We start from the raw sequence: 27,842 nt of genomic DNA, 5'->3' as shown, positions 1-27,842 counted from the left end.
AGATTTTCGCTAGCGTTATGCCGATGACTGCCGATGACAGATGACACTGACAGAATTCAAATACACCATGAAATTACAGTCAATCGAAGTGTAGTGTAAACATTGAGGTTATTTTATTGATTTACAACATACAACCACAATTTGAACAAAAATGAATAATTATTGTCATGTGGTTCCTTGGTATAATAGTGAAGAGTGGCTAAGTGTCTACAATGAGATTTCGAACACGTCTGGCAATAAAGAACATGCACTAAACACTATATTGATATGGAAATCAAGGTGTCCATCATTACCTTCCGGCATAGAATCAACACTATCTTTACTTCAAGTCCATATTAAGGATATACAAAATGTGGAAAATCCTGCTGACGATCAACTTCTACGGCTAGCCTATTCTTCGGCTATAATGCGTTTTGTTAATCACATGCTAGATACAGAGACAGTGAAAGGCACAAGTCTGTATCAAGCAGCCAAAAAATTAGGAGTTCCTGACTGGATTGTAGATTTACGACATGATACAGCTCACAGTAATAATCTTCCCTGTATTACATTGCTTCGAGAAGCATGTTCAATAAGCTTACAGTGGCTTCAGCAAAACTATTGGGATAGATATAAACCAAGCATTAAGGATTATGTTACAGGGCAAAAAGAGGTATTCCATGGTGATACGATTAAAATAGCTGCCTTTATTAATCTGTGTACATCATTAAGTATATCTGCCCATCCAGACTGCAAAATTAAAAATTTATCAGAAATACCAAGTATTGACATGAAAGAATCAATTGTGAATGATGTTAGAGATTTGTTTGGAGATTGTATTGATCTATCCAATTTAAAAACAGTATCTATTTCATCACTTATTAATATTATGAATAAACAGAGCAAGAATTTTCTACAGACCACACCAAACACCAACACACTGATCAATAAAATTATACTTGGAGAAGATTCCATGTTTTTATCTAAAGATCTACTGCTTTTCTTTAGTGCCAAAGATTTTAAACACAGAAACAGGCTAAACAATAATTATTTGCAGTGTTTTGAAGTATTGCTCACTTTTCTTCATACAAATGATTTACTTTTGGATTTTTTATTGGCTCTCATCAAAATAACTAGTAGTGAAAATCATCCTTCCAAAGCTCGCCTGGCTGCACTGTGGGTATCTGAGATATTGATCGCATTGAAGAGGTCCCAACAATTTGCTGAGAAATTTGAAAAGTAAGCTTAAATTATTATCATACTAATGTTATAATTTTTTGTGACGATGGATTGATGTATGTATATTATACCCTTGCGACAAACTACTGATTAGATTTAAATGAAATTTGATACATCAATAGTTTAAACGTAGATTAACCCATAGAATACTTTTTACAACAGAATATCTATTCACACTGAGAAAGTCAAGAGTGGAAGCTAGAGACTGAAGGCAATTTTTCCCTATACAGCTCTACTACTAATGATTACATTACATTTGTCACACTTATTTGATCTGACTGCTGATGTTATAAGGTCCACTACCATAAAAAAAAACTAATATCTTGTTATTGCATTTACAGGATGACTACTGAAAACAAAGTTTCAAAGAAGAAAAAAGATTTGAAGCAATTGTATCACAATTGGTTTCCTAGTAAAAAGGGACACAATCTCACACTGGACCTTCAAAAACCTATTCCTGAACAATTACTGGATGTCAACTATATTCAGGCAATTATTGCAGAATATAATCCTTATCTTATATATTTTATCAAGGATCTTTTGAACCTTTTAGAGCCATCCATCCCATCTGGTATAGCTGAAAGAATATACAAATTAGCAGAATTAATATCGAGACCAGAGAAATTTCCTTTATCGTCAACAACTATATATACAGCTGATGATCTGATGGAAAAAAGTGAAGATTATGATGATGTAGAAATTATAGATCTAGAAGTAGCACAAACCGACGAAACAAATACCATGAATCAAAATGAAGCCCAAAAACATTTAGTAAATAGCATTTGGGACTTAGCTTCGGCAAGTCATACCTGGTCTACGTGTCCTATTGGGCAAATTTTTTCGACGCAAAATCAAGCTGATGAAACTACTTAAGCAGATCATGTTTTCATACAATAAAAATCATTTTTCGCATTATTCTTTTTTTTATTTTCATATTTTGTATACAGTATAACGTTTTGGTTACATTTCATTTATATTGACACATTATAGGATCCCTAAAAATAGTTGAACAATATACATGTTTATATGATACAAGATTCATTGTTGATTAACATGTAGGACAAAGTTCACAGTCAAATGACATACAGGTATATAAAACGACCAAGTTGTAAACAGTTTAGTATTGGTCCTTAACAAATTGCAAGTACAATATTAATACAGGCTGAATAAACATAAAAATGCCAGCTGTTCAATTTTGTAAGGAAATATTCACTAACGCCTTATGATTCATAAGACCAGATAGAGACAGAAAGATGCAACAATTAAATAAAATGTGATGTTGCCTAACATGAGTCATAATATCATTATTATTTAATATTCTGTGATAATCAACATATTAACATGAAACGACAAACTATGTACTACAATAAATTTTAACAATCCAATGATATCTAATGCACCAATAGGTAATTTAAAATGAAAAATAAAACAGTTTCATTTGATAGGCACTTTTACAAATTAACAGTGGCAAAGACCATAGCAATTCTTAAGATAAAATAGTACCTTGCTAAGTTGATTATAGTAACTAATAAATTATTTACATAATTCTTACGTGGAACTGGCGAATATCTACATACACTTCTAAAGTGTCAATAAATTTCTAGTTGTAGCCACATTGCACATTCATTAACTTAAAAACAACTTACTTTAAAATTATGATTATGAGTATGTTCGCTGATGGGAAGCTCAGGATAACGACAATGTAATTATCGAGACCAAGCCACATCTATATTCAAATAACTTCAAAACAATGTAAAATGCACGTGGCTAATACAATTTGGATTCTAACAATGCTATACAAGAATACTAGTAAACCATCAACAATAGTAGTAAGACTTTCAGACGTGTTCAGGCTAGACGTGGACTGCCGAAAGCAAACTAGTCGAAGGCACAGAAATACACTAGATTACTGCGACACAACCCCAATCAAAGAGAATAACAAATTTTTACAAATAGAAATACGATATTGTTTTGTTCGGCGCCTTGAGTCATGCGCGCTCAAATTTATTATATATAATTTTTATAGTAAATGCACATAAAGCCTAAAAGTTTTCTCAATTGCTCTGCTTTTAAATAGCTCAAAACATATGCCTCAGTATCAAATTCAATGTGAGATTCAAACATTTTCATGGTTTTAAAAGACATTACAAATGTGTAAACTTATCAGATAAGAAAGTTTATAACAATGCAGTCCTTCATGTATATTGAGCTATAAAATATAATAATAGATGATAGTCAGAGAAGAGGCTTACAAACAATACGAGTTGTCACAGAGTTATTCGTTGTTTGTATATAGTAAATTGTTACTAACTAATTAATAAAAAGCGGGTAAATTATTTGTGACTTAACAATAAATTCAATAGCTTATTTTAAGACAGTCTTTTAGAATATGAAAGCAAATAAAAGATAGAGGCAAGGTACATGGTGTTTACAATATTTTTGGATTAAATTGTAACAATATGAGTAGGTACCTATATTATGAAAATAGTCGATTTTGTAGGAGAGCTAAGTTTCATAAACATGATAAAATACTTTAAAAATATGAATAATTAAGATATAATAGCATCGCATGTCTTCGACATGTACATTTATTTAGTAATAACAATAAGTACTCGGGCAATATTCACTGTGAATGTATCATGTATTCAGTTAAAATTGAAAACATATCACTATTACGTTTACTTATCAATTATTTATATAGAATTAAAATCGTCTTTTAAATGAGGTAAAACAACTAAACAATAATTTGGTGCCTAAAACCGCGTAATGGAATCGCACTTGATAATTTATCACAAAATATTTAAAACCTCATAGAAGTGATGTCTTTGGATTGGCATATAAAAGCACCTAAAATCTTCAATTTTAGAATATGTCTAAACAATTTATAGTCGTTCGATTGATCGTTTTGGTGTCGCGCACAAGTTAGTCTGTGCCATGTTTGACTAAAATATCATTCTAGCCGGATAACACGATACCAAAACGACAAGTATTCAACTACATTTAAATAAAATAAATGGAATGAATGGCCACTCATTTTAGAGCCCTCGCGTTTAACCCTAACAACTAATTGAAACATTAAAAGACAGTCGCATTCATTTACATGACCAACAAAATACTTTTATTGACAGAAGAATGATATTGCTATATATATTTTTAAAATCACCGTAAGATAAGATTTACATATTTACACAGAGAAAATATATCATAAAATATTTCAGTGCAAAGATAAATGTAAATATTTTACGTACGAAAAATACTTTCAATATACAGATACATCACGTATTTGGGCTGTCACCTAGATATAGTGGTGGCGACCGATTAACTTATTAAAATAAGCTCATCACTACGTCTAAGTACAGTAGTACAAAGGCTACAAGAATATCTGCTGTTATATCGACTGCGCTAGCGCTCTGTCTACTTTTACTAATTGTATATTCGTCTAAAACAGGGCTCTATCACCGTGTACTATAATGTATTCAAGTTTAAAATATACATACCTGCTTGTTTCAACATCTATGTAATAAATCGATAGTCTGTTATAGATATCAAAACATAACCACATTAGAAAGATGGTCGCATTAAGTTATATGATGGTATATACCGTAAAACATAAAAGTAATGGAACATTTACTCGTGTGATATCTTCCGCTAGACAGTAGAAATGTAAAGGAACATGCAGAGGAACATTTTAGCTAATTTGTTTACATAATACGATATCATCAGGAATGTAAGAAATTTCACGACTCACTTATCGATAAACATTAAATTTTTCACAACAACCCTAAATATCATGGCAAATTGGACATTTCTGCATAAGATTCGATCGAAGGCCGCCGATTGCTTCACGTGGGGCGACGCGGGCACCACAACATCGGACACTATCAACAACGTAGAAAAATATATGCGGCGCGGGACCGCTCACACCATGATGGGGTCGTCCGACGACAGCTGGCGGTGCAGCAAGCGCTGCGAGCGCAGGGAGCCCGCGCCGCTCAGGTCGTCCGTGCTGCCCAGCTCGCCGTCGTGGTCCGTCGTCGACAGCAGGTCGTCGTCCGACGTCGCTCTGCGCAGACACAGAACGAAAACTGATTAGTCCATCAATTCGGTAATAATTATGACCTCCTAAGCAATTCCTTTTTTCTTCCGATTCTTCGATTCGATTTCGAAGCTGAATAACGGTGCAAGACTTTGCGTACAGTGTCCAAGAGTAGGGCCACGCCGTGACATCGCATTATTTCATGTAGCGGTTAAACCGGCACGTTCGTGTGACTTCATCATTCATACCTGATAAGCGTAGGCAACTGGTTGGTGAGGAGGCGCTTCTCTTTCTCTATCTCGTGTATGTGCTGGGACAGGATCTGCTCCTCGGAGCGCGGCGCGTGGCTGTGCGAGCGCAGCGTGGACAGGCGGCTCGACGCCGTATGCGCCGCAGACTCCAGCGTGGCGATGTCTTGCAGCATGCCTCGCACCTACACACACAACACCAAGCATAATATAGTTAAATGCATGAAGTTGGTAGAAAATTAATTATATAATGACGTAAGGTATACATACGGTGCGTAATCTATCGACGAGGATGGCCTCGAGGCAGGCAGTCTGTCGCGCGATGTCGTGCAGTGAGTCTTGTGCCGGCTGCACTTTGTGTGTCCGCAGGATGCACGGCGCGAACACTATCGCCAGCGCGTTAGGACCCATCCTGTACGATAGAAAATTGTATAAATTCCCCGTTCGACAGTAACAAAGCTCATTCTAATGGATTGATAAACCTTGGTTTCGTCGGCGTTTAAGTTTATGATGTATCAAATAAACTAACTTATTATGATGCAATCAAGTCGATTACCTGTTATGATCCTCCCCTAAGGCTACCCTCGCCAGGTGGAATATTAACCTCTCGACGAGATCGAAGTTCGGCTTCGGGAGTTTCCTCAGTATCGTGAATATCGTCGAGACCCGCTCCTGAAACCGTTAAGAATACAGTCGGTAACGTGTCGCCGTGCGCTGTGGAGCGGAGAGAGGCTCGGGGCGGGAGGGGCCGGTCACCTGCGGGTCGGAGATCTGCGCCGCCATGATGAAGTCGTCGTACAGGTCGAAGGTGAGCAGCGGCTCGGGCAGCTCGCGGAAGAAGCTCTTGAGCACGGAGGCGCGCACGTGCACGGCGTACGAGTCCAGCCGCTCCGCGCCCTGCTCCGGGGACTCGTCCAGCAGCCGCCGCAGCTCGCGCACCTGCACAGGCGCGGCATATCAATATGTACTCGACTGAACTAAGGTTTATTTTCAAATTGATCATATTATATTTTGTACGAGAGGACGCTCACCCGACAGAGGCATAAAATCTCATTAAATGATTTATAAACCGCGTCTATACCGAAAACGTGGAGAATCTTGTTACATGTTAAATAAGCCACTCTTAAATGTACAGGCGAGTGACCATACGCCGTTATTCGAATTAATCGCAAAAAACCAACAAACGACCATGCCGTTGTCATCGATGACACCGAGCTTAGTATATTATAAACTAGAACCAAAAATTAAGGGATATAAAAAAAGAATCCAAATTTTTGGGTGATTTTCAACAAGCTGTAACTCCGAGGAAAATGGTCGTACAGAAAAAATTAAAAAAACAAATTGTAGCTCCAAGTGTCTAGTTTTTAGATATGACCATGAAAATTTTTTGTCATGGCCAGGTCTGGAGAAATCCTACGAAAACTACCAAAAAAAAATTTTCTAAATTTTTTCCCTCCTAAAAAAAGGTCCACGGGCTTCAAAAAAATTTTTTTGATTCTTTCTTTCTAAAGTTCTTTTAGAAAATTTAATCCTCTTTAATTTGCCGTATTCAAAAAGCCTGTACAACGATTTGCCACGGAGTTATCGTCAATCAAAGCAAAAAAGTTCTTTTTGACTTTGATATTCAATAACTCCGGAAATAATGATCGTACAGGAAATCAAAGGAGGGTTTTGAAAACTGCACAATATTCTCTATAAGAAAATGTAAACATCTTCAAAAAAATTTTTTTGAAGCCCGTGGACCTTTTTTTAGGAGGGAAAAAATTTGGAAAAAATTTTTTTTGGTAGTTTTCGTAGGATTTCTCCAGACCTGGCCATGACAAAAAATTTTCATGGTCATATCTAAAAACTAGACACATGGAGCTACAATTTGTTTTTTTTATTTTTTCTGTACGACCATTTTCCTCGGAGTTACAGCTTGTTGAAAATCACCCAAAAATTTGGATTCTTTTTTTATATCCCTTAATTTTTGGGACTAGTGTACAAAACATTATAGTTAGTTTACCTTTGAACTGAGACCGCTTTTCCTGTACAATCCTTCCGTATAAAGGCCGGTCATTTCTATTGTGGTGATGAGCCTGTCTACTACTATAGGTATGTTGCTTTCTCCCGTAGGTAGATCTGGGAGGGGTACTCCGAAAACCTGGGACAAAATTAATACAAATTATTATTTATTTAAATAAGTAGAGAGATAGATAGATAAAGTCCTTAGCGATTCTGGTGTCATATAATATATATTTGTTTAAACGCGCAAACTCAGGGACTACTGGTCCGAATTGAAAAAATATTTTTGTGTTGAATATCCCATTTATCGAGGAAGGCTTTAGGCTATATAACATCACGCTACGGCCAATAGGAGCAGAGAAGCAGTAAAAAATGTAAAATAAAAAACGGGGAAAATTATGAGCCATTCTCTCTTATGTGCGCAGGCGAAGTTGAACGGGTCAGCTAGTAATTTATAAAGTTTGGTTACTAATATCGTAGTCAGTTGGCTAGACGTAAAGATGGAAGGTGGACCAAAGCAATAACTGGATGGCGGCCATGTAATGGGCGAAAGTCTCAAGGAAGGCCCCCAACTAGATAGTCGGACGACATTGTTAAATATGTAGGGCTGAAATGAATAAGACAAGCGCAGGACGTGCTGAGGGGGAGGCCTGTACTCAATAGTGGGTGGAAACAGGCTGATTCGATAGAGATAGATAGACAGATACATTGATAGATAGATCCTAGTTACCTTTCCTCGCGTGACCACGCCCATCTGCTCTCGTCCGCCCGCGTCCACGGCGCCAACAATAGCTGCTGATGGAGTCACGTTCTCTTTGCGACACATGGTCGATACCTACAGAAATACAATCCCAAATATAAATGTGAAATTATTTGTAATTTTTCACGCCATTTTTCAAAACGGATCTTATTACATGGTATATTTTTATTATTATCTTATACATGCTTGATCTCATAACCGGTGATTTTCTTGCTTGTACTTTAAAACGAAAAGTACTGACTAGTTTTTATGGTTAGAAAAGATTGAAGTTTGTTTTTAAAATGTACCTTAGTGTAGCACTTCTTGTGTGATGCAAGTTTACAAGTTTGACAAATGAGCGATCGTTCAATAGGCCACATGAAAAACGTCTTGCATATTTCGCACTCCGTCGGAATGTTGATCATTGATAAGATGAAATTATGGCCCTTGTACTGAATTGGGTCGTCGACCTGAAATCATAATAAAGCAATTAATACTAATTTTGATAAAAAATCTACAGTTTCCAATCAATATTAATACTATGTTAACATACATCTCCAGTCAATACGAGTATACCATCAAAACATAGACTGAAACTGCAGAAAAAATTAACTGAGATTTGGATGATATCCAGCCATTTTATTCCATTACCTTTCGTTTTTTATCCTTTTTTCTTTTCGTCCGCGCCTTATCCGTGTCATGTTGGCTCATGAATTCATCCATAAAGCCACGAAACGCGTTAACGCCCATAGTAATGGACAAAGTGGATCCTTCCCTCGCGCACACCGTCTCCATCACGTGCAGGAAGTTCCCTATTAAGTCTTTGTACTTGAGTGCTGAGCCTCTTGTCTCCACGATACTGTACGTCGCTACTAAATTGTCTTTGAACTCTAACAACGCGTGTTTGAATACCCTGTCAACCTGTAATAATAATATCGTGTTATTTGATCATGTTTATAATTAATATTTTTACGCAGTTTCAACGCAAGCCCGCAAAATCAATTAGGTAGTTGTCAGGGGCGTATTTTTGTAGTTAAAGAGACCCTTGCTAAAAGTTATGTGACATAATATACTTAAGTTCATAGACTTACCTCCGATTGCTTTTTGTTTTCATTAGACTCCATTTGATAAATTTTCTCTGTGATGAAATTTTGCATCGCCTGCAACTCGGTCGCGTCTGATATTATCTTATCCGTTCTATCCATAAACTCTGAAGTGCCCGTTAGGTTGAAATTTGAAATGGCTGGGCCTTTGGAGTGGTCGGGTAGATTGTAATTAGAGTTCGAAATAATTCTCTTCCTGGCCTTGTGCCTGCCTCGGCCGGCGACCGTGACGGGGCTGGAGCAAGGCATCGTGATGACTCCCTTATTCTGTATACACTTCGTGTGGTATAGCTGTTTGCAGTCGATGCAACGTTGGCCTTGCGTGACGAACGCGTCGATAGCTTGATGACAGTACACGCATTTGTCTCCCTTTGCGAACCTAGTACCTTTACGAAACCTACGAAAAAAAGAAACATTGATCATGTTTCGAAAGGCCTACAATTGTCGTAAATGTTCACTTAATGGTATTATATTAACGAGTAGTGTACCTGTGTCCGGCGATCCGGAACAGTCCGTTGCCGGTCTGTCCGATGTAGTCTGTGGAGCGCGGGTCGAGCGGCCGCACGTCGCCGGGCGCGGGGTCGGAGTTGCGCCGCCGCAGCGCCGCGCCGCCCACCACCAGCCCGCTGATCTGCTCCGACGCAGCTCTGGGCACATCAATTACCAATATTTAAAATACACATTACATAGATAACTTTCCGTAAGATCACCACATGTAGAGAAACCGCAATAAATTAAGTATATTTTAATGTTGATGATTTCTATTGACGATAAATAAATTATTATTACGGTATCCTTGTAAACATACGCCAAGGTATTAACCGAGGGTTACTCATTATCTAATTTTACAATCATGTAATTAGTCTTGGTCACTTTCTTGAGGTCCCGAATGTGACACCAGGGCAACTGTGATAGTCAGCAAAGATAAAGATAAAGATATTTTATTCGTAAGCATAAAATTAATAGAATACCTTTGGATGTCATGGTCGTGCAGCGAGATGGAGGCGTCGACGACGATGTCAGGCGGCGGGCCGCGCGACGAGTGCCGCGGAGAGCGGCGCGGTGCTCGGCTCGGAGGTGCCGGCGCTCCCGCCTCCGCCGCGACCGCCTCCGACACGCGACCTGCACCAGCGAACAACGACTTTAACTTATCATCTTATTATAGCAACGTTTCTTGTACAATGCATCATCTGTCGTTTAATAAAAACTACGTAAAATTTGGTGTTCTGGTGACATCATTATACCAATATCGTGTCGTTGAGAACGACAAATCGACCGTACACTTGGCGTACCGTGGAAAGTAGCACAATTTTGCCTTTCCCCGGGATATATGAGACTGATAAAAAGACTCAGTCTTTCATATTAAAGAAGAACAAGCAAACAAACATTATTTCACGTATTTTATACTATCAGTATATAAATGAGAACACTTACTGTAGTCATAAAAAATAATTTTGAGAACATTTAAAACGTAACCGATCACTATAACCATTGCAGATAATCGCACTTTGTATATGAAACACCAAATTATATCGTTCATGAGAATAGCAGATTTCACAGGGAACATGTTTACTACTAAAAGTTTCAAGGAGAAATGTGAAGTATCACGCGGACCTCCTACAGTGTCGTTTGTTTACACAAGACAAGGGTGATTATTAGACAACGCATCATTAAGTTTTAATCCAGAGATAAAATACTCATTTTACACTAATCACTTCTTTAGAATTATCAGTAGTCGTGAACAAATAATGAATAAAGTAATGGTCATGAGATGGCGCCTAGTAACAGCGATGCTGATATAATATTTACTATTCTGCAACTTGTTGAAAGAACTAATTTATTTTAACCCGGGAGCACACGCGCCTTTAAAACTTACACGACCACTCGCGTATAGAGCATTTTGCTCACGTTTTACAAATAACCAAAAAGTACACAATTTATAGTATTTTTATATATTTTACTGCTTAATTATAATAAAAAGTAAGTGATAAATCAAATCAAATATTTTTTTTTATATTTAACATTCGTTATGCTATAATATTTGAATTACAAAAACAGGAACTAAATTGGCATTTCTGAAATGCACTTTTGGTATAAACTAAAAAAAATAAACTTTTATCAAAAAAATTAAGGAGTTAACAACAAATCACTAATCTTCATCAAATGCACGAGCTTTACATATGTCACACAAAGTAAAAGCATGTTCAGTGCATAATTTTTTTTTACTTGTAATACATGTCTTTTTCGTCTTGCTATTTGTACGCCTTGGACAGATCGCGCAGATCGCACACCGTCAGGTTTCACTTCCTCTGAAAAGCCAGGTTCATTTGTGAATCTTTTGATAATTTGTTGAAGAGGATGAGAAAGATAACTGCTCAGTATAAGTGTTGTGATTGCTGTGCTCACTCTCTCCATCATTTTCAATAAATTTGTTGTTTTTGTCTATCCATCTGTAAAAAAACTATTATATTTGTATGTAAACTGCTTAATAAACTCATATTGCACCAGTATTCAACAATAAAATAAAAATAAAGACTTTAAATAAGGTATAATACTGTAAGAAAAAAAAATAGCAATAAAAAATAATACTTACGCTGTTAGTCGCGCGATGAGCAAAATGCCGCGCGACGAGACTCGCCGAAACAAACCACCTCTACTAAGCGATTGATGCACACTAACATTAAAAAACCGTTATGTACGGGACAGGGGAAGTATAAAACTCAGCTATTGGGCAAATGACAACCGTAGACAAATAAATCAATAAATTGCGGAAATTTTAAATTCACCGTGAGGGAAATGCTCATAGCGCGTGTGCTCGCGGGTTAATTAAATTTAGAGACGGGACTCGGTATAGTCAGATCTAATTAAAAAGACGCTTAATTCGTTAAAGAAAATGCGCGTAACAATTTCTATCAGAGTGTCCGTTTGACTCGCAATCTTTCGATTCAACTCTCTCAAATCACGTGTTCAATCTTAAGGTGCCGTAACCATAGATTAAAGAGGAGTATGCATTTTCAAGAACGAAAAAAAGTTGTAATATGCAAGGGTCAAAAAGTTTCAAAACATACTGTTGTCTACGGTGGGCGCGGGTGCGGGTGCCGCCACCACGACGGGTGCGGGCGCGGGGGCCGCGGGCGGGGCGGGCGCAGCACGCGGGTCGCGGCGCACGGGCGGCAGAGACTGCAGCGCGCGGGACTCCAGCGTCACGCTCGACACGCTGCGCTGGTACACGCCGCCCGACCGCCTGCACGGAACAGTCACAGCCTTAGTAGTAGTGGCCATTAAATGTAACTGACGACTGGCAACGGTATGTTGTATTTAACTATCGTATCGGTACATGGAGACTCACTGACAGTTTCAATTTAGACGAAATGGTCAACAAACTTTAAAAATACACCCTACACATAAACTGACGGAACGACGACATCGCGAGTTCTATGTATTAAAAATAAATTACTTTCATAATCTGCTTCACGGAAAAGATCGGGTCATTACCTCGCACTGGTTTTATTGGTCTCGGTGTTTTCGGGCGAACTCCACTGCCTGAGGTACTCTTCACTGCTAGATAGCAGATCGGTCAACTCTTTTTCCCGTTTCTGAAAAAAAAATAGAATATTTATTTACTGCATTAAAAAAACATTCAGTCAACAAGGCTTTCAAATTAACTATAATATAATGCATATAGTGCACTTGAACGACAGGACGACTATTTGTCCAAAAATGAGGCTATAATTTTTTTTTATTGGTTACTCCATATAATAATTATTATTTACCTTATTGATCGCTTCTTTCTCATTCATGAGATAGTTCTGGTCGAGCCGGAGCCACAACATCTCGTTAGCGAGGTCCTCCGGCGTGATCTTATTGGGCAGGGTGACCGCCGCTTGCGGGTACTTGTTCGCGCTCACGTTCCAGTTATCTTCCGGCGACGACTCGCTTGTTTCTTTGTGTATAACGCTACGAATACACAACATACAATCAAATCTCAATCTTAGAAAATCATTTATTTTTATAATAACTTGCAACATCTAAATCTCTTAGAGCCTGTTCAACGGTTAATAATTAGGTGCTAGATAACCTATCTGCTAAAATAAAGTAACAGCAAATGTATGAAAACACCTCACAAGATTCCATTTTATAACCTATTTAATAGAAATCGAGGCATATATTCCTTTAATTTGTTCCTAATTCCTTTAAATTGTGGTCGATACTGTACTACTCTAAATATATTTTAACATAGGCTTTATTTACCTCGTGCTTGTTTGCTTCAATGATTCTCGTTGCTCTGTTTTCACTGTTCTTTTCTTCACTTTCTGAGTATTTGAAGTCTCTGAAGCGTCTATGATCAAGTTTTCGCGTTTCTTCTCTCTAAAACCAAAACATTAATAATTTGAATGACAATATGGAGAATGTGTTAGAAAAAAAAACACAGATATTTTTCCTAGTGGGAATCGAACCCACGTCCTCCCGACGCGCTGGAGGCGGCGTGGCGACCACCTTAACCACAGCGCCACTGAGAGGACTGGATTTTTAATTTCATGGTTACCACAGCAGAACATGCTTTCAAAAGTAAATATCTTATAACTGAGTTACATATAAACAAAATATGATACCTTGGTATTGGTAATGACTGGGTGGCGCGCAGTTGTCTCGAGTTCTCTTGGTCCATTCGTAGAATATATCTAAAATTTTGTTATTATTTAGTCATACAAGCGATAGCATAGCTCACTATCCACAAATAAATACACTTTATTGTGAAAATACGATAATTCAGTCAATCCATGCTTGAAGTTAGATTCTAAAATATTAGTTACATTGCAATCAACACAAAATATACGTATAGATGTAATTACTAGCCAAAATTGTTGCTAACTTCTACTAATTTATTGCAATAATTGTATCAAATATTCTAAGAACAAGGATTTGCAGAGCTGCACATCTGCTTGTCACGAACACCTATGTGGTTATAATGTCACTACAATATAATGTAGGTGTGTGGAGTACTTACAGGTGATCGTTGATATAATTGCTATTTGTTTCGGTGGGCTTCACGGTCGCCAGCCACTGCGAGAGATTGTTCTCGGGAGCTCTGCCGTCATGCTGTCAACACAACACGGACCACAACGTTGTATGCCAGTGTGTACTACAACACTTTTGCACATTTAGTGACAACATTCCGACTCGGGGGGGACGGTTAAATTGTTAATCGACATCAAAACGGGACGGGTGCAAACCGGTGTCATTCATTTATTGCATGAAATCGAAATCGTGTTCTCTTAGCTAAAGATTTATAAACGAAAATCAAAAACAAATTGTAGTATTTTAGTATCACTTCAATATCAAGATACAACATTAAATAAATAAGAGTAATTCATCTAAGAGAACACAATTACATCCCTGCAGCACAATGGAGGACGAAAAGTGATGAAGAGTATACTGCTCGTCGGAAATATCCGAGGACCTCGCAACGTGAACACAGAATTCGAATTTAATTAAACGAACACGCGTACGCACCCGTACACGGTAGTACGTGTACATTCACATAACACGAGTATCGATATAGTAATGAATGCTTATGCTTTGCGGTCCAGGGATATCGGCGGCGAGTGGGAGCTGCATGTCTCCCGTACCTCGGACCGTCCGGCGGCGAGCGCCCGGCGCAGCAGGTGCCCGCGGGCGGCGGCCTGGAAGGCGGTGGCGGCGGTGCGCAGGCGCAGGTACCAGCGTCGCGTGCGCGCGCCGCGCCACCACGCCTGCAGGCGCAGCGCCGCGCTCTGCCGCGACACCAGCCACTGTCTGCACACGCATACACACTGTACCCACTACCGACCACTATCTCACGCCCGTATCAGATAAATTCAGAGCGAAATGTTCCCTTTTGGACAAAAAAAACTTAACCCTAATCCATATCGAGCCATATCTCGTAAGAACCGAACATAAAAAATACCTTGTCACATGAATTATGTCCTGTTATGTGTGTTCAAAAACTCGACGCTTGCGTGAGAATGAAAATGTAATTACGCAGCCACCAATACTGATAAAAAAACACATATTATTCTTATTTGAAGCGAAGATAAACGTAGGTCCATACCTGCAGAAGTACTGCAACACGACGGAAGCTCGCCGTAATGCCAAGAAGCGGCGACGCTCTAACACGGCACGGAACCAGCGCTGGATGGTGATGATGGACGCCATGATCTGCTGGTGCAGCCGGTACTCCAGCTTCGTCTGCTCACTCTCTCGCATGAAGATCTTTGTAGCACCTGTGTATTTTGTAACCATCGTAAAACAAAGCTTTTTTTTTGCTCTATTTAATTATTATAAAAATGTTGTAATTTTTTATCAACTGATGTTGCCAGGGAAACTCCATTATATTTTAATACAATATGTTTCTATGATCGAAGTAGAAAAGCTACATATTATTATTTGTGTATGAAACGTAGGGAAAGTAAATTACCGAGTTGATAGTTATCTCTATCCAAGTTAAGCGTGGCGAGGAAGTGTCTGACGTCAGTCTGCGAGCTGAGCAAGCCCTTGGGCAGCAGGATCCTGTACAGCTGGATGAACTCCTCGTAGGTGAGGCGCACGTTGTAGCCGGCCTGGCGGATGCGCACCGTCTCCAGCATGCCCGTGTACCGCAGCTGGCGCTGGACCGTCTCGTCGTCGAACACGTGCGGGACCTTCTCGCCGTTAGATTTTATACATCTGTGGACCACACAATTCTATTAGTGGAATAATTTGTTTTCGACAACCGCGTCAAAAAAAAGCAACAGTTATACACTGCGATTCGGTAGTTTTCATGGTATGTATACTTATTGTCTAGTTTCGATTTAACATTATTATAGAAAACTAGCTGACCCGCGCAACTTCGCTTGCGTCACATAAGAGAGAATGGGTCAAAATTTTCCCCGTTTTTGTAACATTCTTTACTGGTACTCTGCTCCTATTGGTCATAGCGTGATGATATATAGCCTATAACCTCCCGCGATAAATGGGCTATCTAACACTGAAAGAATTTTTCAAATCGGACCAGTAGTTCCTGAGATTAGCGCGTTCAAACAAACAAACAAACAAACAATTAAACAAACAAACAAACTCTTCAGCTTTATAATATTAGTATAGATGAGATTAATACATGCACCGAAAAGATGCAATAGCTGAAAACTGACACCCAACCTATTAGACTGCCGAATATTTTCAATGAATACCTGATAAAATTTATTTATCTTAAAATATGTTGTGTTTTACCTTATGAAGAACGGGTTGGCTTGGTTCAAGGTGTCCATGAGTGCAGACAGCGAGTGTTGGAACTGCGCGGCGACAGTTTGCGGTTGTTTCCGCTTGCCGGCGGGCGCGGCCGTCCTTCCTACTAATGTCTTTACACTCTGAAGATTCTTTAGACCCTTTTTCGCTCGCTCACGAGGCCTAAATGACTTGTTTTTCCTGTTGAATCAAATCAAACACGTAAAGGAAATTTACATTACAAATTAAATACTCTAAGAGATCGCAATATGTTATAAATCATAGTTTTAATTACCCACATGAGATCTCTTAAAGTGGATCAATAACCGACCACCAGAAAACTTTTTGTGACACAAAATGTGCAATTTATTTACAGACATGCTTAGATGTGGGACTAAATTTAGTATACGAGCAATTGCAATCAAAAACAAGCTGATAAAATCTTTTGACCGATTGCTATCTAAAAAAGCCAATAAAAATTTTGTTATAAAGAATATGATTTTGTTTTTGATGTAGATATTAATGATAGTAAAAAACTTCAATATACTATTTTTAATAATAGTTTCTGAAACTTGTTATCTACGCTTAACCCAAATAATAAAGCGACCAATAACAATTACAACGTCTATAATATATTAACACGAAGAGTACAAGTACTGAACAATAGAAGATGTAATTGTATGCGTTTAGCTGAACAACTCAGCATACGATAAATAGTATACATAAATAAAGGCTTTACAGAAAATCACAAAGAAATGCGACAATAATGCACGAAAATAAACACCAATAGCCATCACCGTGAAAAAAGAAAAGTGAAGAGAGACCCCAACCGAAACACGCAAATTCATCAAACAAAATATAACAAACGAAACGAGTAAGTAATGAGGGAGTAGAAAAATGAAAACGATAAAAATGTAGGGACAAGTGAGTCGGTCCGCGGGCGCCCGTCATTTGTTTGATGAAGCCGTGGTGCAGAGAGCGAGAGAGAGAGCCGCCACGTACATGACGATCTGGCTGGCGCGCTGCATGACGTCGGTGTCGTCGAAGGGCCTGCGCGAGCGGGTCTCGGCCAGCCTGTAATGTTTAGAGCCGCGCCCCGCCTCGGGCCGCGCCCGGCCCTCCCGGCCCTCGCGGCCCTCGCGGCCCTCCCGGCCCTCCCGGCCCTCGCCGGCCGCGCGCGCCGCCTCCCGCCCCTTGGTGGCCGCTCTGTGGGGCGCTCTACGGGCCGCGGAGGGAGAGGGTGGACGATAACAAAATTAATGTAACAAAACATAAGTAAACCAAATTAAACGTTCGGCGATATGCATGCAGACCCGCACGGTGCGACCGCGAAGTTAGAGTGACACCGAGTCCTATTAGAGAGCTAATAGATGAGAGCTAGTCGCTTTAGACTGGTAGCGAGTCGACAGTGGGCGTGAGTGCGGAGGAGCGCGGCCCGCCGAGCCTAGGCGCGCCGGGCCGCGCTCGCTCGCCGCGGAGTGAACGCAACAAAAGGGTGTGTTACGAGGTTGACTAAAAACATGGACGTCCATGCGTTAGGTGCACATAGAACATATAACAAGCATGCCGTAAATTCGGTGACTTACGCAATGCGGTTGATCGCAAGATTGATTGACGATACTGTCACCAGTTGGCTGAGCAACAAGACACATTTCATTACGTCACATAACGTCGCTTGCAGAAGCTGTATTTTTTATATCAATATAATATATATTTTATACATAGGTAATATTAATATACTGTACTAGAGTCGTGTCTCAAACCGCAATTGCTTAATTTACATTGTATTCCTTCCACATTTCAATTTGATGGATATGAAATTGTATCCCTGGAGTCAAATTACATAATGGACGATCTATGTTAGTGATAAACGAAACATTTGCGGCGAAGTCACAACCTGGTGTATGAATTTCTTAATTTTTTCGGCCAATTCGTTTATATATAATCTTCATGCCTTTCAAGTTAATATGATATTGCAATATCTGCAGTTAGTGAATATACGTATTGTTGAGGTAAGCTGTAGTACTTGTGATGCAAGTAGACACAGACGTTGCAGTGTCTGGTACAGTGGCCACTCACCTAATGATGCTGTCGTTGGGCGCATGTATGGAGGCGCGCGGGACTCGCGACGCGCCGTCCACTCGGTGGACTCGGTGTCTTCTGCCGGCTTCTAAGAACGCGAAGTAACCTCTGCAAACAAATACGACATTATGAAAATTATTGTTTAAGATTTAACTAAGTTAGGCCCTATCACGCAAAAGTAGAGAACATTAAAATTACTCTCGTGTTAATTATGTTACTTTTTTGACACTACTACATACAAAAATACATGTATTACCTAAAGAAAGCCCGCACGATGGCCCACCGGAAGACGGCAACAGGGTCGACTCCGACCAGCTCCCTCACGAACGCTAGCGACGAGTTCTTCAGTACACTGACTATATCTTGTCGCATTAGGTCCAGGTTCTTTTCCCGCATTGCTGATACCTGGTAAAAATGGAAGTTTTAATTACACGCAAATAATGTAAAAACTCTTTTCCACAGGAGGCAAGCCAATGAGATATTATTTTTATTTATTTATAATTAGCTTCTGTGGTCTTCGTGTAGTGGATCACGATGACTCCGGTTCGATTCCGGGTCGGGAAGTGCTTGGGTTCTTTATTTTTATTTAATGTTAACAATAGCAGCCCAGAATTATAGTAACGTGGCCATTATATGGCTACAGGCTCATCTTGTTAATATTGTAAACGGCGACACGCAGGTGTATCACATTCACTGTTCGGGTATAACAGACCGGATGTTAATAACATAATTTGAAAAAATAACATACTTGATACTTGACGCGCCCGGCATAGTGCCTGACGACGAACGCAGGCTCACGACGTTGAGGCTTCTCATAGAACGGGTTGTTCTCGTGCACTGAGTTGAACTTCTGCAGTAACGTCTCGTTTGTCGCCCACGGGAAGCTGAAGATAACAAAAAAATATTGGATTATTTATTTCAACCGAAAAGATTCATGAAATATTTTTCTGTATTACACCAAAAAAAATTTCAATCGGCTAGAGAGTACTTTTGCGAAAGATTATCTGCTTCAAATTATTAATCAAATATTCTTGACACATGAACAATTCGATTAATTACTAAATATATCATAAAACTCAACTCACTTGCACTGATCATCCAACAAGCACAGCAACCCATTGACTTTTCCTTCAATAAGTTGCAAGCACCCAGTGTTGTCAGAGAAGCCGATATCCGTCCAGGGTATACCCTCGCGCTTGTACTCCTCCTGCTCGTACTTGAACACGTGCTGGTTGAAATAGTGCTGAAGATGCTCGTTCGCATAGTTGATGCACAGCTGCTCGAAGCTGTTGCTCAGACCGAAGTCCTCGAAACCGAATATATCGAGAACGCCTGTAAACATATTGTACATTTTGTTACATTTGAAAGAATTCGTCGTGCTAATATTACCTTCAAATATAAAACTCCGTTACTGAGTGACTGACTGACAGACAATGTACAGCAGAAACAACTGAAGGCAAGAAGTTGAAAGTTTGAGAGTGTAGTGTAATATAGTCCAAGAGAGTATTTTTGGAAATTCCACCATAAAGGGGATAAAATCCCGCGCGAGCAAAGCCGCGGTGGAAAGCTAGTAAGTACCGTTTATAATAAATTAAAAAAAGTCTTTTCGTCCTTTAACTTGTTATTTTATAATATTGTCTGCTTTTCTTTTATGGTTTAGGAATTCCATGTTAGGCTATGTTTACAGTCCATTATCTGTCTGCCTACTCAGTAGACAGTTTTCATCTAGATATCTAGAGAATGCGCGACGCAAACAATAAATTCTAAATATTTGTAGCAAACGAGTTAATCCTCAAAACATGTTATGTACTATCACAGGAAAAGATTAATTAAGATATAATATGTTCACATCTAATCTTGAAGAGATAAACCATTTTGTACACAAAACAAAACACATTTCTGTTTACTGTTGTAAACTCCAATTAAAAAGTACAAAATCTTACCTATACTATGTCCCTGATGTTCCCGCAGTGTATCCTTTTTAGAGAGCAACGCGTGATTGACTTGCATCACAATCCAGTCGAACAGAGCACCATACAAGCACTTGGCCATCGCGTCGCGGGTCGCTATCGCTTCAGGCAACCTGCAAGTACATTAGATCGTTTAAACAAAATTGAAGCATTAAATTCTGCCTCCGTGGCGCAGTGATTTAGGTCACCACGCCAATACCATTGCGTAGGGATGTCGTGGGCTCGATTCCCAGACGAACCAATTATTTGTACGATCCACAAATAATTGTTTCGGGTCTGGTTGTGCCTTGTGTCCGTTGCTTGTATTTTTGTAAAATTCCCTTCGACACAAGAGCAATTCTTAGTGCGGGAGTTGTCTTTTTTCAAACTCATAATTAACTAACTAAAATTGATCTAATTTGTATTTGAAGTCTTGGAATAATTAGAAAAGAAACATGATCAAATTTTCGTAACAAAACTACTTAAATAATTAAGGAAATAGCATATTTACACATTCAAATCATTTCAAGCAATATAAATATACAAAATCAACAGTAAATCAACTAGTTATTGACCTTGCTCACTGCGCTTAACCAGGCTATTTCATTGATATGCGCAGTAGCAAATTAACCACAAATACGGAGCAATCGAATATAGAATTCCATCTAGTTCTCTAACAACTTTATTACATAAACATTTAGCTCACAGACGCTAATAAGTGTTAACAACATACCTATAATTGATAACGAGCGTTTCTCCCGATGCTCTGGCGCGTTTGGACGTAAGCGCCGCCAGCAATGTCTCCTGCTTCACCCTCAGCAGTGAAGATATCAACGACACCACTTCAGGGTTCCTGACGCCAACAGCTTCGTCGTGGTGGTATGATTTCCTCTGCGGCTGAAACTCCACATTGCCTGGAAATATCGAGATACCAATAACTATCTGTTCGTTTTCATAATTATAGGCTATTGTGATGGATTGGAGGCAAGGGCTGAATATGAGTATCTTATTGTAATCTTAGTTCAACTAATATTATAAATGCGACAGTTTGTGAGGATGGATGCATGTTTGTTACTCTTTCACGCAAAAACTTCTGGACGACTTTTAATGAAATTTGGCATATTGATAGCTTAAAATCTAGATTGCTGCATAGGTTACATTGTACCCCGGGAAATCTTTCATGCGGAAGAAGTCGAGGGTGGTTGCTGTTTGTAAAATAAATGCGAAAATTTCGATGTTGGAATGTATAGATGAATGTTTGTTACTCAATCATGCCAAAACGAGGGAACGATTTTTTATTAAAATTAGTACACTGATAGTTTACACAGGATTATAAACCTTTAAGCAGACAAAATCGCGAAGAGTGATCGTAACCATACTATGTTAAATTATATTTTTATAGCATACATGTGGACAAATAGCCATCTGAAGTTTTCAAAGATATTAAAAATATCCCTTGTTTAGTTTTCTGTTTTATCCCATCCTCCAATATAACGTGTATGTGATATAGACTATATGACGTCAATATGATGCACGGAAATATTATTGAGCTCAATAAATCATTACTATGTACTTTTATTCAGATTTCCTCTGTCAAAGTTCCAAACAAAACAATATCTATTTCAACATCAAAGCAGCACTATTAGGCTGTCCTCAATTCTTTCCTTAATTTTTATCGTAAAATTAATATGCTGAGAATCACAATATCACATTCATTTTACTTTTAAGAAAAGTTTCGGTTAAGGAATAATTTGTGTATTTAACTAATCTAGCAATTTCTTAATTCAGTCAAAACATCAAATGTCTTTGTTGCATAAAATAATACCTCATTTAAAGTTAAAAAAAATATTATATTGTTGCATAAGCCTGACTGTTACACTTTCATAGATTAACTGCTATGTCGATTTTGATGCAATTATGCATACAAATTTAACCCTATAGCAGCTGAAATAATAATCCTTTATAATAAACAGGAACATGCCAACTTGCAAAATATCTATATGATACAGTCAGACATTGAAGTGCAATCTACTTGAAGTGCTTAGAAAATTCAGAATTATATCACAAACTAATAACTATGTTAAATAAATTAGGAATGCTGTAAATGTATACTTGTCACACACAGTTACATACTTATTATCATGAGGATAATGTATTTTCCTATTATGTTTATTGGTGTGACATAGCGTCAGTGGATTTATGTATTAAGTATTGGTTGTATATTATTACTTTTTCGTATTACACACTTTTCAAATATGTACATACAATATTATATTACACCCAAACATGATAATGAACTTCTTATCAAGGCAATTATGTTTACTTTATCTATTGATATGGCAGTCCTTTTATTAATTGTACATAGATATGGTATGAACTCACCTAAAAGCAGCACAGCAGAGAGCACAGCAAACAAGCGCCGTTGTTTATCCAATGTGAATCCCACCATCTCCATAGACTGTTTTAAACGAGAGAACTCATACTGTTCATCAATACCGGGCACCTCACTACAACCAGTCCTTGATAAATAGTTATATTTGTCCACACTGAGTAAATGCAACTGTTCCTTCTCCTGCTCCGACGCACCAGCCAATAGATAGTAAAACACATGATAATTTCTTTCATTACGTCCCTGGCTGCAGATCCTTGACTTTTCCAGAAGATATTTTTGTACAACAGCTCCATGTACCATACCATTTTCCTTGTAATTCACTTGAATAAATTTACCAAAACGACTGGAATTGTTATTATGTGCAGTTTTCGCATTACCAAATGCTTCTAATACAGGGCCCGCACTGAGGATGGTTTGTTCCACACCACTTCCATGAGATCCTTTTTGGCTCAGAGCTGTAAGATGATGCAGAAGAAAGTTCGTACTTTCAGTCTTCCCAGAACCACTCTCTCCACTAATAACAATGCATTGATTGGTTCTCTCCCGTAGCATGCAATGATACGCGGCATCGGCGACTGCAAATATGTGTGGTGGAAGACTGGAACCTATGCGTTTGTTCTGATATAACTTCACGTACTTCGGGTTGTAGATGGGGTAAAACTTGAACGGATTGAGTGCTATCAATATGGAGCCGACATAAGTGTAAATATAGCCGGCCGCGAACCTCGACTTTAAGTTATCGAGCAAAGTCTGTTCATTAAGCTCCGGCAGCTGACACAAGTCGGGGTATTCTCGGTCTTTCGGCTGGTACAGGAATCGCTGGAAGTAATCCTTTATCAGCTGGGGATCCACCGAGAAGTTCTCCATCCATGGCTCGTCAGGGATTTTCTCACGAAGATAGAATCTGCAAAGTATATAAAAATTATTTATCTGCTTTAGACGTCGGCAGGAGAGCGCATCTAAAAATAAAATGTTACTTTTGAGTCATAACGACGAAATCTAAATATTTGCGAGTTGTGGTACAGTTTTAGAAGCCATGTTTCAGTTTGATTGGCAGGATGGACACGCCGTTATCACGCCGCCGCCGCAGGAAGAGTGACTCATGTGCTACACTCGGATCTTTTCCCCAATCACTGTTACAGCCCTTCATTAAACAACTAACTAATCATTTGAATAACACTAATTTAATTATTAACAACAATATTTCATAACACTCGTAGCAGACCGCAGACACGCGTCCCGGAGTGTCGATAACAACATATTAACTGCGGTCCTTCGAATGCTACAATAATACAGTTTACTTATAACTGTACTGCATAATTAATGCAAATATGTCATTTTAACCAATTTTCATGACGACACCTAAGGATACACAAGTTTAAATTAGCGTAATCTCGGAGCGTAAAATAAATTAAGATGAATCATCACAATGGAATATAGTAGAAATAGTATTGCGGTGACAGGACGCTTAATGGACACAAATATATGTAAAGGTACAGATACACGCAATGCAGGTGTTTAAGACAAGGTTAGACGTATCTCTCGTAACACATAATTGCAGGAATAAGATAATTATATAGAAAAACCTGATTTGACATTGTTGAACTTGTTGTTGGCTACTGTTTGCGTCGCGGAAAACTTATATACAAAATGGGTAGGTATATAACATGCATGGACAGCATTGGTCACGTTAGTGATTTATAAAATTTATCAAACAATTCGTTAATCAATTAATTAGTTCGAAAAAAATATATAATGTGGGCTGTAAGTGCAGAAACAATGTGAAGCAATTAAATTTGCAATTTACCTGTTATATTGCCCGGAGCCGGTGTTGTTGGGCCACAGTAACATGACTGCGACGGGCGACTCGTTGGGGCCGAGTCGCCGCTCCTTGCACTCTCCGCTGAGCATATCCCCAACCACCTAATGTTTACATCTCATTTATATTATTTGAATATATTCCAATATTTTACTTACACTGTATATCAGACTGGTATAAAGATCACATGGATACTATTAAAGGAAATAATTGTTTTTTACAAATCAACAAGTGTGTCTAAAATTAAATTAGATTTAGGTTAAAATGTTTCAATGTTTTGCATGATAAGTACAATAAAAATAAAACAAATGTTATCTCAAATAGCAATTATATCAAATGTTAGTGAGACTGTGACAATGTCTCAGCCAATCTATAAGGAGTCATGCTAGGAGTGTTTCACTGATGACCAAGCAAAGGAAGTAATTGTCTTGGAAACTGGTGACTCATTGTTGAACAAAAAAATGTATTGCTAATGTTAGTAGTTCACTTAATGATACTGCCAATGTATTCAACTCTTTCAACTGACATTTAATAAATTATTGTTCAGATATTTTAATTATAGATGTTGCTGCTCTGTATGCAAGTTACTTGTAATATGACTGAGACAACATTCCCTTTCATTTTGTGTTAAATGCTGCACGTAAGTGTTAGGCATTATCAGATGGACATTTTCAAGACATTAGGATCTTTTAAAGTAAAATTTTTTTTGTTATCCGGAAACTACAGTGCAATTACAATTTAACTCCTAAATTTTATACCAAATAGCCAGCTAACTTAAGATTGGTTACTAATCACGTCACTATAATTTGATCCTGTGAACTAAATTACAGCAACTATCCTGTGACACATTTCCCTACACAGGATAAAACATGAATTCCTTTAATCACCAATTTCAAATGCATTATAAAGCATCAATTGTAATATGTAAATACTTACCTCAGCAAGTTCATATGGGCCGCCAGATCCATTTGTTAGTCCGAGTTTGTCAGTAATGCAACAGACTATTTCCTCAGAGCTTGTCTGCTTTGATGCTTCCACTGACAGGGCCTCGTAGTGCGGAGATAATGCCCCCACATAAACCTGCATTTATAATTTAACTCTTAAACCTAACACTTCAATAACAACACATAATGTTCATACAGGATGATACAAGTAATTGCGATGGATCACAAAGAATCCTACCGATGGAAATGTTTACACATAATAAATTTTCATTATATTTTTGCAAGTCTAAATGTAATAAATTGTATGTTTACTTTAATTTTAAAGTAATACATACAATATGTTCTGTTTATTTTCAGTAAAAGTAACAACATTCTTATATTTCTTGAGCTATAAATAATCATGAAACGCAATACCAATAATTTTATGTTGTAAAAGATGGAATAACTTTAAAAGGAAATTGTTCACTGAGCACATTTTATTTAGTTTAGGTTGACAGGAAAACTTATTTGTATGACTGGGAATGGCCCATTTACTTTATATTTAAAAAGTATCGCTACCATTCTTTGGCTTTAAACATCACACAATATTCCACCTACCTAATTTCTAAATAAGTTCAAACCTATTGATATTATGATGTAAATGTGTATGAAAAGTTATATAAAGGAGTAAGCTAAACACTTTGAAATTAGTCATAAAATGTGGACAACACTTAAGCACCTTTTGATAATATAATTAGTAGTATTAAAACCAAAACTATATTCAATTACTTTCAGCTATATTATATTATAAGTTGTGCTGTTGTTTCTCCTTCAAACGCTCTATTGATGCGAATATAACACAAAATATTTGCAGACAGAACATTATACTTAAAAAAAGATGTTATTTGTACCATTATTGGCACAGAATTTAAGCATTTCATGACTTTTGTAAGTTCAGTGTCAAACAAGTTGTTTGTTTGTATTATTATAGTTAATCTGTATGAATATATCAAGAATGATGTAAATGATAATATCACTACAGGCATCCAAAACTAAAAGAATACCAAAATAATACTGACCTGCACAATATACCGGTGATTTTCAGAATGAGCCATCTTTCATCATTGTCCTATTCTGTGAGGCTCAGTTCTTTAACTGTAGTGTTCATTTTGATTGAAAGTTTTTCTGATGTTTCATACTTTCTTGTGTGTTTACAAGCATTTCTAGTAAACATTAATCTACACTAATATTTTTTTCTTGACAGCTGGCCAAATCTTATTCTTCACTTGCAGTTGATAAGTAACGTTAACGTTACTGTAAGGCGTTTATCAAAGTATGTTTTCAAAACTTCGAAGTATCCAGATTACTGCACCTGACCCCCACTGAGATACACAGGTAGTCAACCGTGACAAGTTCATAAAATAACATGTCCCTAAGGATGATCGCCGCTTTTACTTGCGTTGAATGGGTCGGTTGATATTACAAATAGAGTTTCACGATGTAAACATGAAGCTAGCATAAAACACAAAGAAGAGAAATCTCAGATTTGGGTCACATGCTGATTGAATAGAACACTTGCCCAGCTTACTTCGGAGACTTCGGTTGGCATTCTTCTTTAAAAACTTAACAAATCATTGTATTGAACGTTCACTCAGTTAATTTTTTGATAGTAGCTACATATGACCAACTTATTACAGTTAAAAAAACAACACATTAGATACAAAACTGTAGCGAAATCGGTGTCTCCGACAACCTGTTATTTGACAAACACAACTCTTCCTAACGCACCACGTAATCGCACCAGATAAATACAATATTGGCAAAAAATATAAAAAAGTTTTCTATTTCTTAAACACTTTATTATAAGTTTATGAGTTATTTCAATAAACAATTTGATCAGAGAAATCTATTCTATTGAACCACCATTTTTATTTGTGTCCGACTTGAATCGTGTATCAATGTAAAAATAGACAATTTAAAATATATTCAAAACTTAATAAATTCTACTATTAGGATGGACTTCTTCAATATGCCGTATAATACCCATAGACAACTGCTGTCAAGAATAGACAACGGTGCTTCCATTT

At 38.0% G+C, this 27,842-nt stretch overlaps 2 protein-coding genes across 5 annotated transcripts; one reads left to right on the top strand and one right to left on the bottom strand.

Annotated features, from left to right (window-relative positions):
* Positions 1-34: 34 nt before the first annotated feature.
* Positions 35-2,133, top strand: LOC142979030 (uncharacterized). Its single transcript, XM_076123781.1, has 2 exons — positions 35-1,218; positions 1,560-2,133. Exons 1-2 carry the CDS (start codon positions 152-154, stop codon positions 2,089-2,091), a joined length of 1,599 nt encoding a protein of 532 aa, XP_075979896.1. The 5' UTR covers positions 35-151; the 3' UTR covers positions 2,092-2,133.
* LOC142979028 (unconventional myosin-IXa-like) lies at positions 2,129-27,701 on the bottom strand. Of its 4 annotated transcripts, XM_076123771.1 has the most exons (34): positions 26,835-27,701; positions 25,769-25,912; positions 24,821-24,936; positions 23,004-23,917; positions 21,355-21,535; positions 20,616-20,755; positions 19,758-20,004; positions 19,421-19,556; positions 18,929-19,077; positions 18,670-18,780; positions 18,177-18,224; positions 17,593-17,808; positions 16,597-16,791; positions 15,806-16,053; positions 15,440-15,611; positions 14,979-15,144; positions 14,357-14,448; positions 13,962-14,030; positions 13,600-13,716; positions 13,122-13,305; positions 12,844-12,944; positions 12,417-12,592; positions 10,320-10,470; positions 9,837-9,995; positions 9,337-9,745; positions 8,897-9,166; positions 8,554-8,715; positions 8,237-8,341; positions 7,508-7,645; positions 6,259-6,441; positions 6,059-6,174; positions 5,773-5,914; positions 5,503-5,687; positions 2,129-5,281 (listed from the first exon to the last, which is right to left on the bottom strand). In XM_076123771.1, exons 1-34 carry the CDS (start codon positions 26,868-26,870, stop codon positions 5,137-5,139), a joined length of 6,123 nt encoding a protein of 2,040 aa, XP_075979886.1. In that variant the 5' UTR covers positions 26,871-27,701; the 3' UTR covers positions 2,129-5,136. The 4 variants fall into 4 exon arrangements, with proteins under 4 accessions (XP_075979886.1, XP_075979888.1, XP_075979887.1 ...); XM_076123773.1 differs by lacking the exon at positions 17,593-17,808; XM_076123772.1 differs by lacking the exon at positions 18,177-18,224.
* Positions 27,702-27,842: the final 141 nt, after the last annotated feature.

Source organism: Anticarsia gemmatalis, chromosome 15 (genome assembly GCF_050436995.1).
Source record: "Anticarsia gemmatalis isolate Benzon Research Colony breed Stoneville strain chromosome 15, ilAntGemm2 primary, whole genome shotgun sequence".
Taxonomy (NCBI): domain Eukaryota; kingdom Metazoa; phylum Arthropoda; class Insecta; order Lepidoptera; family Erebidae; genus Anticarsia; species Anticarsia gemmatalis.
This window is presented reverse-complemented; position numbering and strand designations above follow the sequence as displayed.

Bases quoted from the DNA above. Each gene is read 5' to 3' on its own strand.
- LOC142979030 (XM_076123781.1), top strand. From the start codon at position 152: ATGAATAATTATTGTCATGTGGTTCCTTGGTATAATAGTGAAGAGTGG. The intron at 1,219-1,559 runs GTAAGCTTAAAT...TTGCATTTACAG, and splicing joins TTTGCTGAGAAATTTGAAAA to GATGACTACTGAAAACAAAG.
- LOC142979028 (XM_076123771.1), bottom strand. From the start codon at position 26,870: ATGGCTCATTCTGAAAATCACCGGTATATTGTGCAG. The intron at 18,225-18,669 runs GTGAGTGGCCAC...CTTGTTGCTCAG, and splicing joins CCCAACGACAGCATCATTAG to CCAACTGGTGACAGTATCGT. The intron at 6,175-6,258 runs GTGACCGGCCCC...TAACGGTTTCAG, and splicing joins CGCAGATCTCCGACCCGCAG to GAGCGGGTCTCGACGATATT.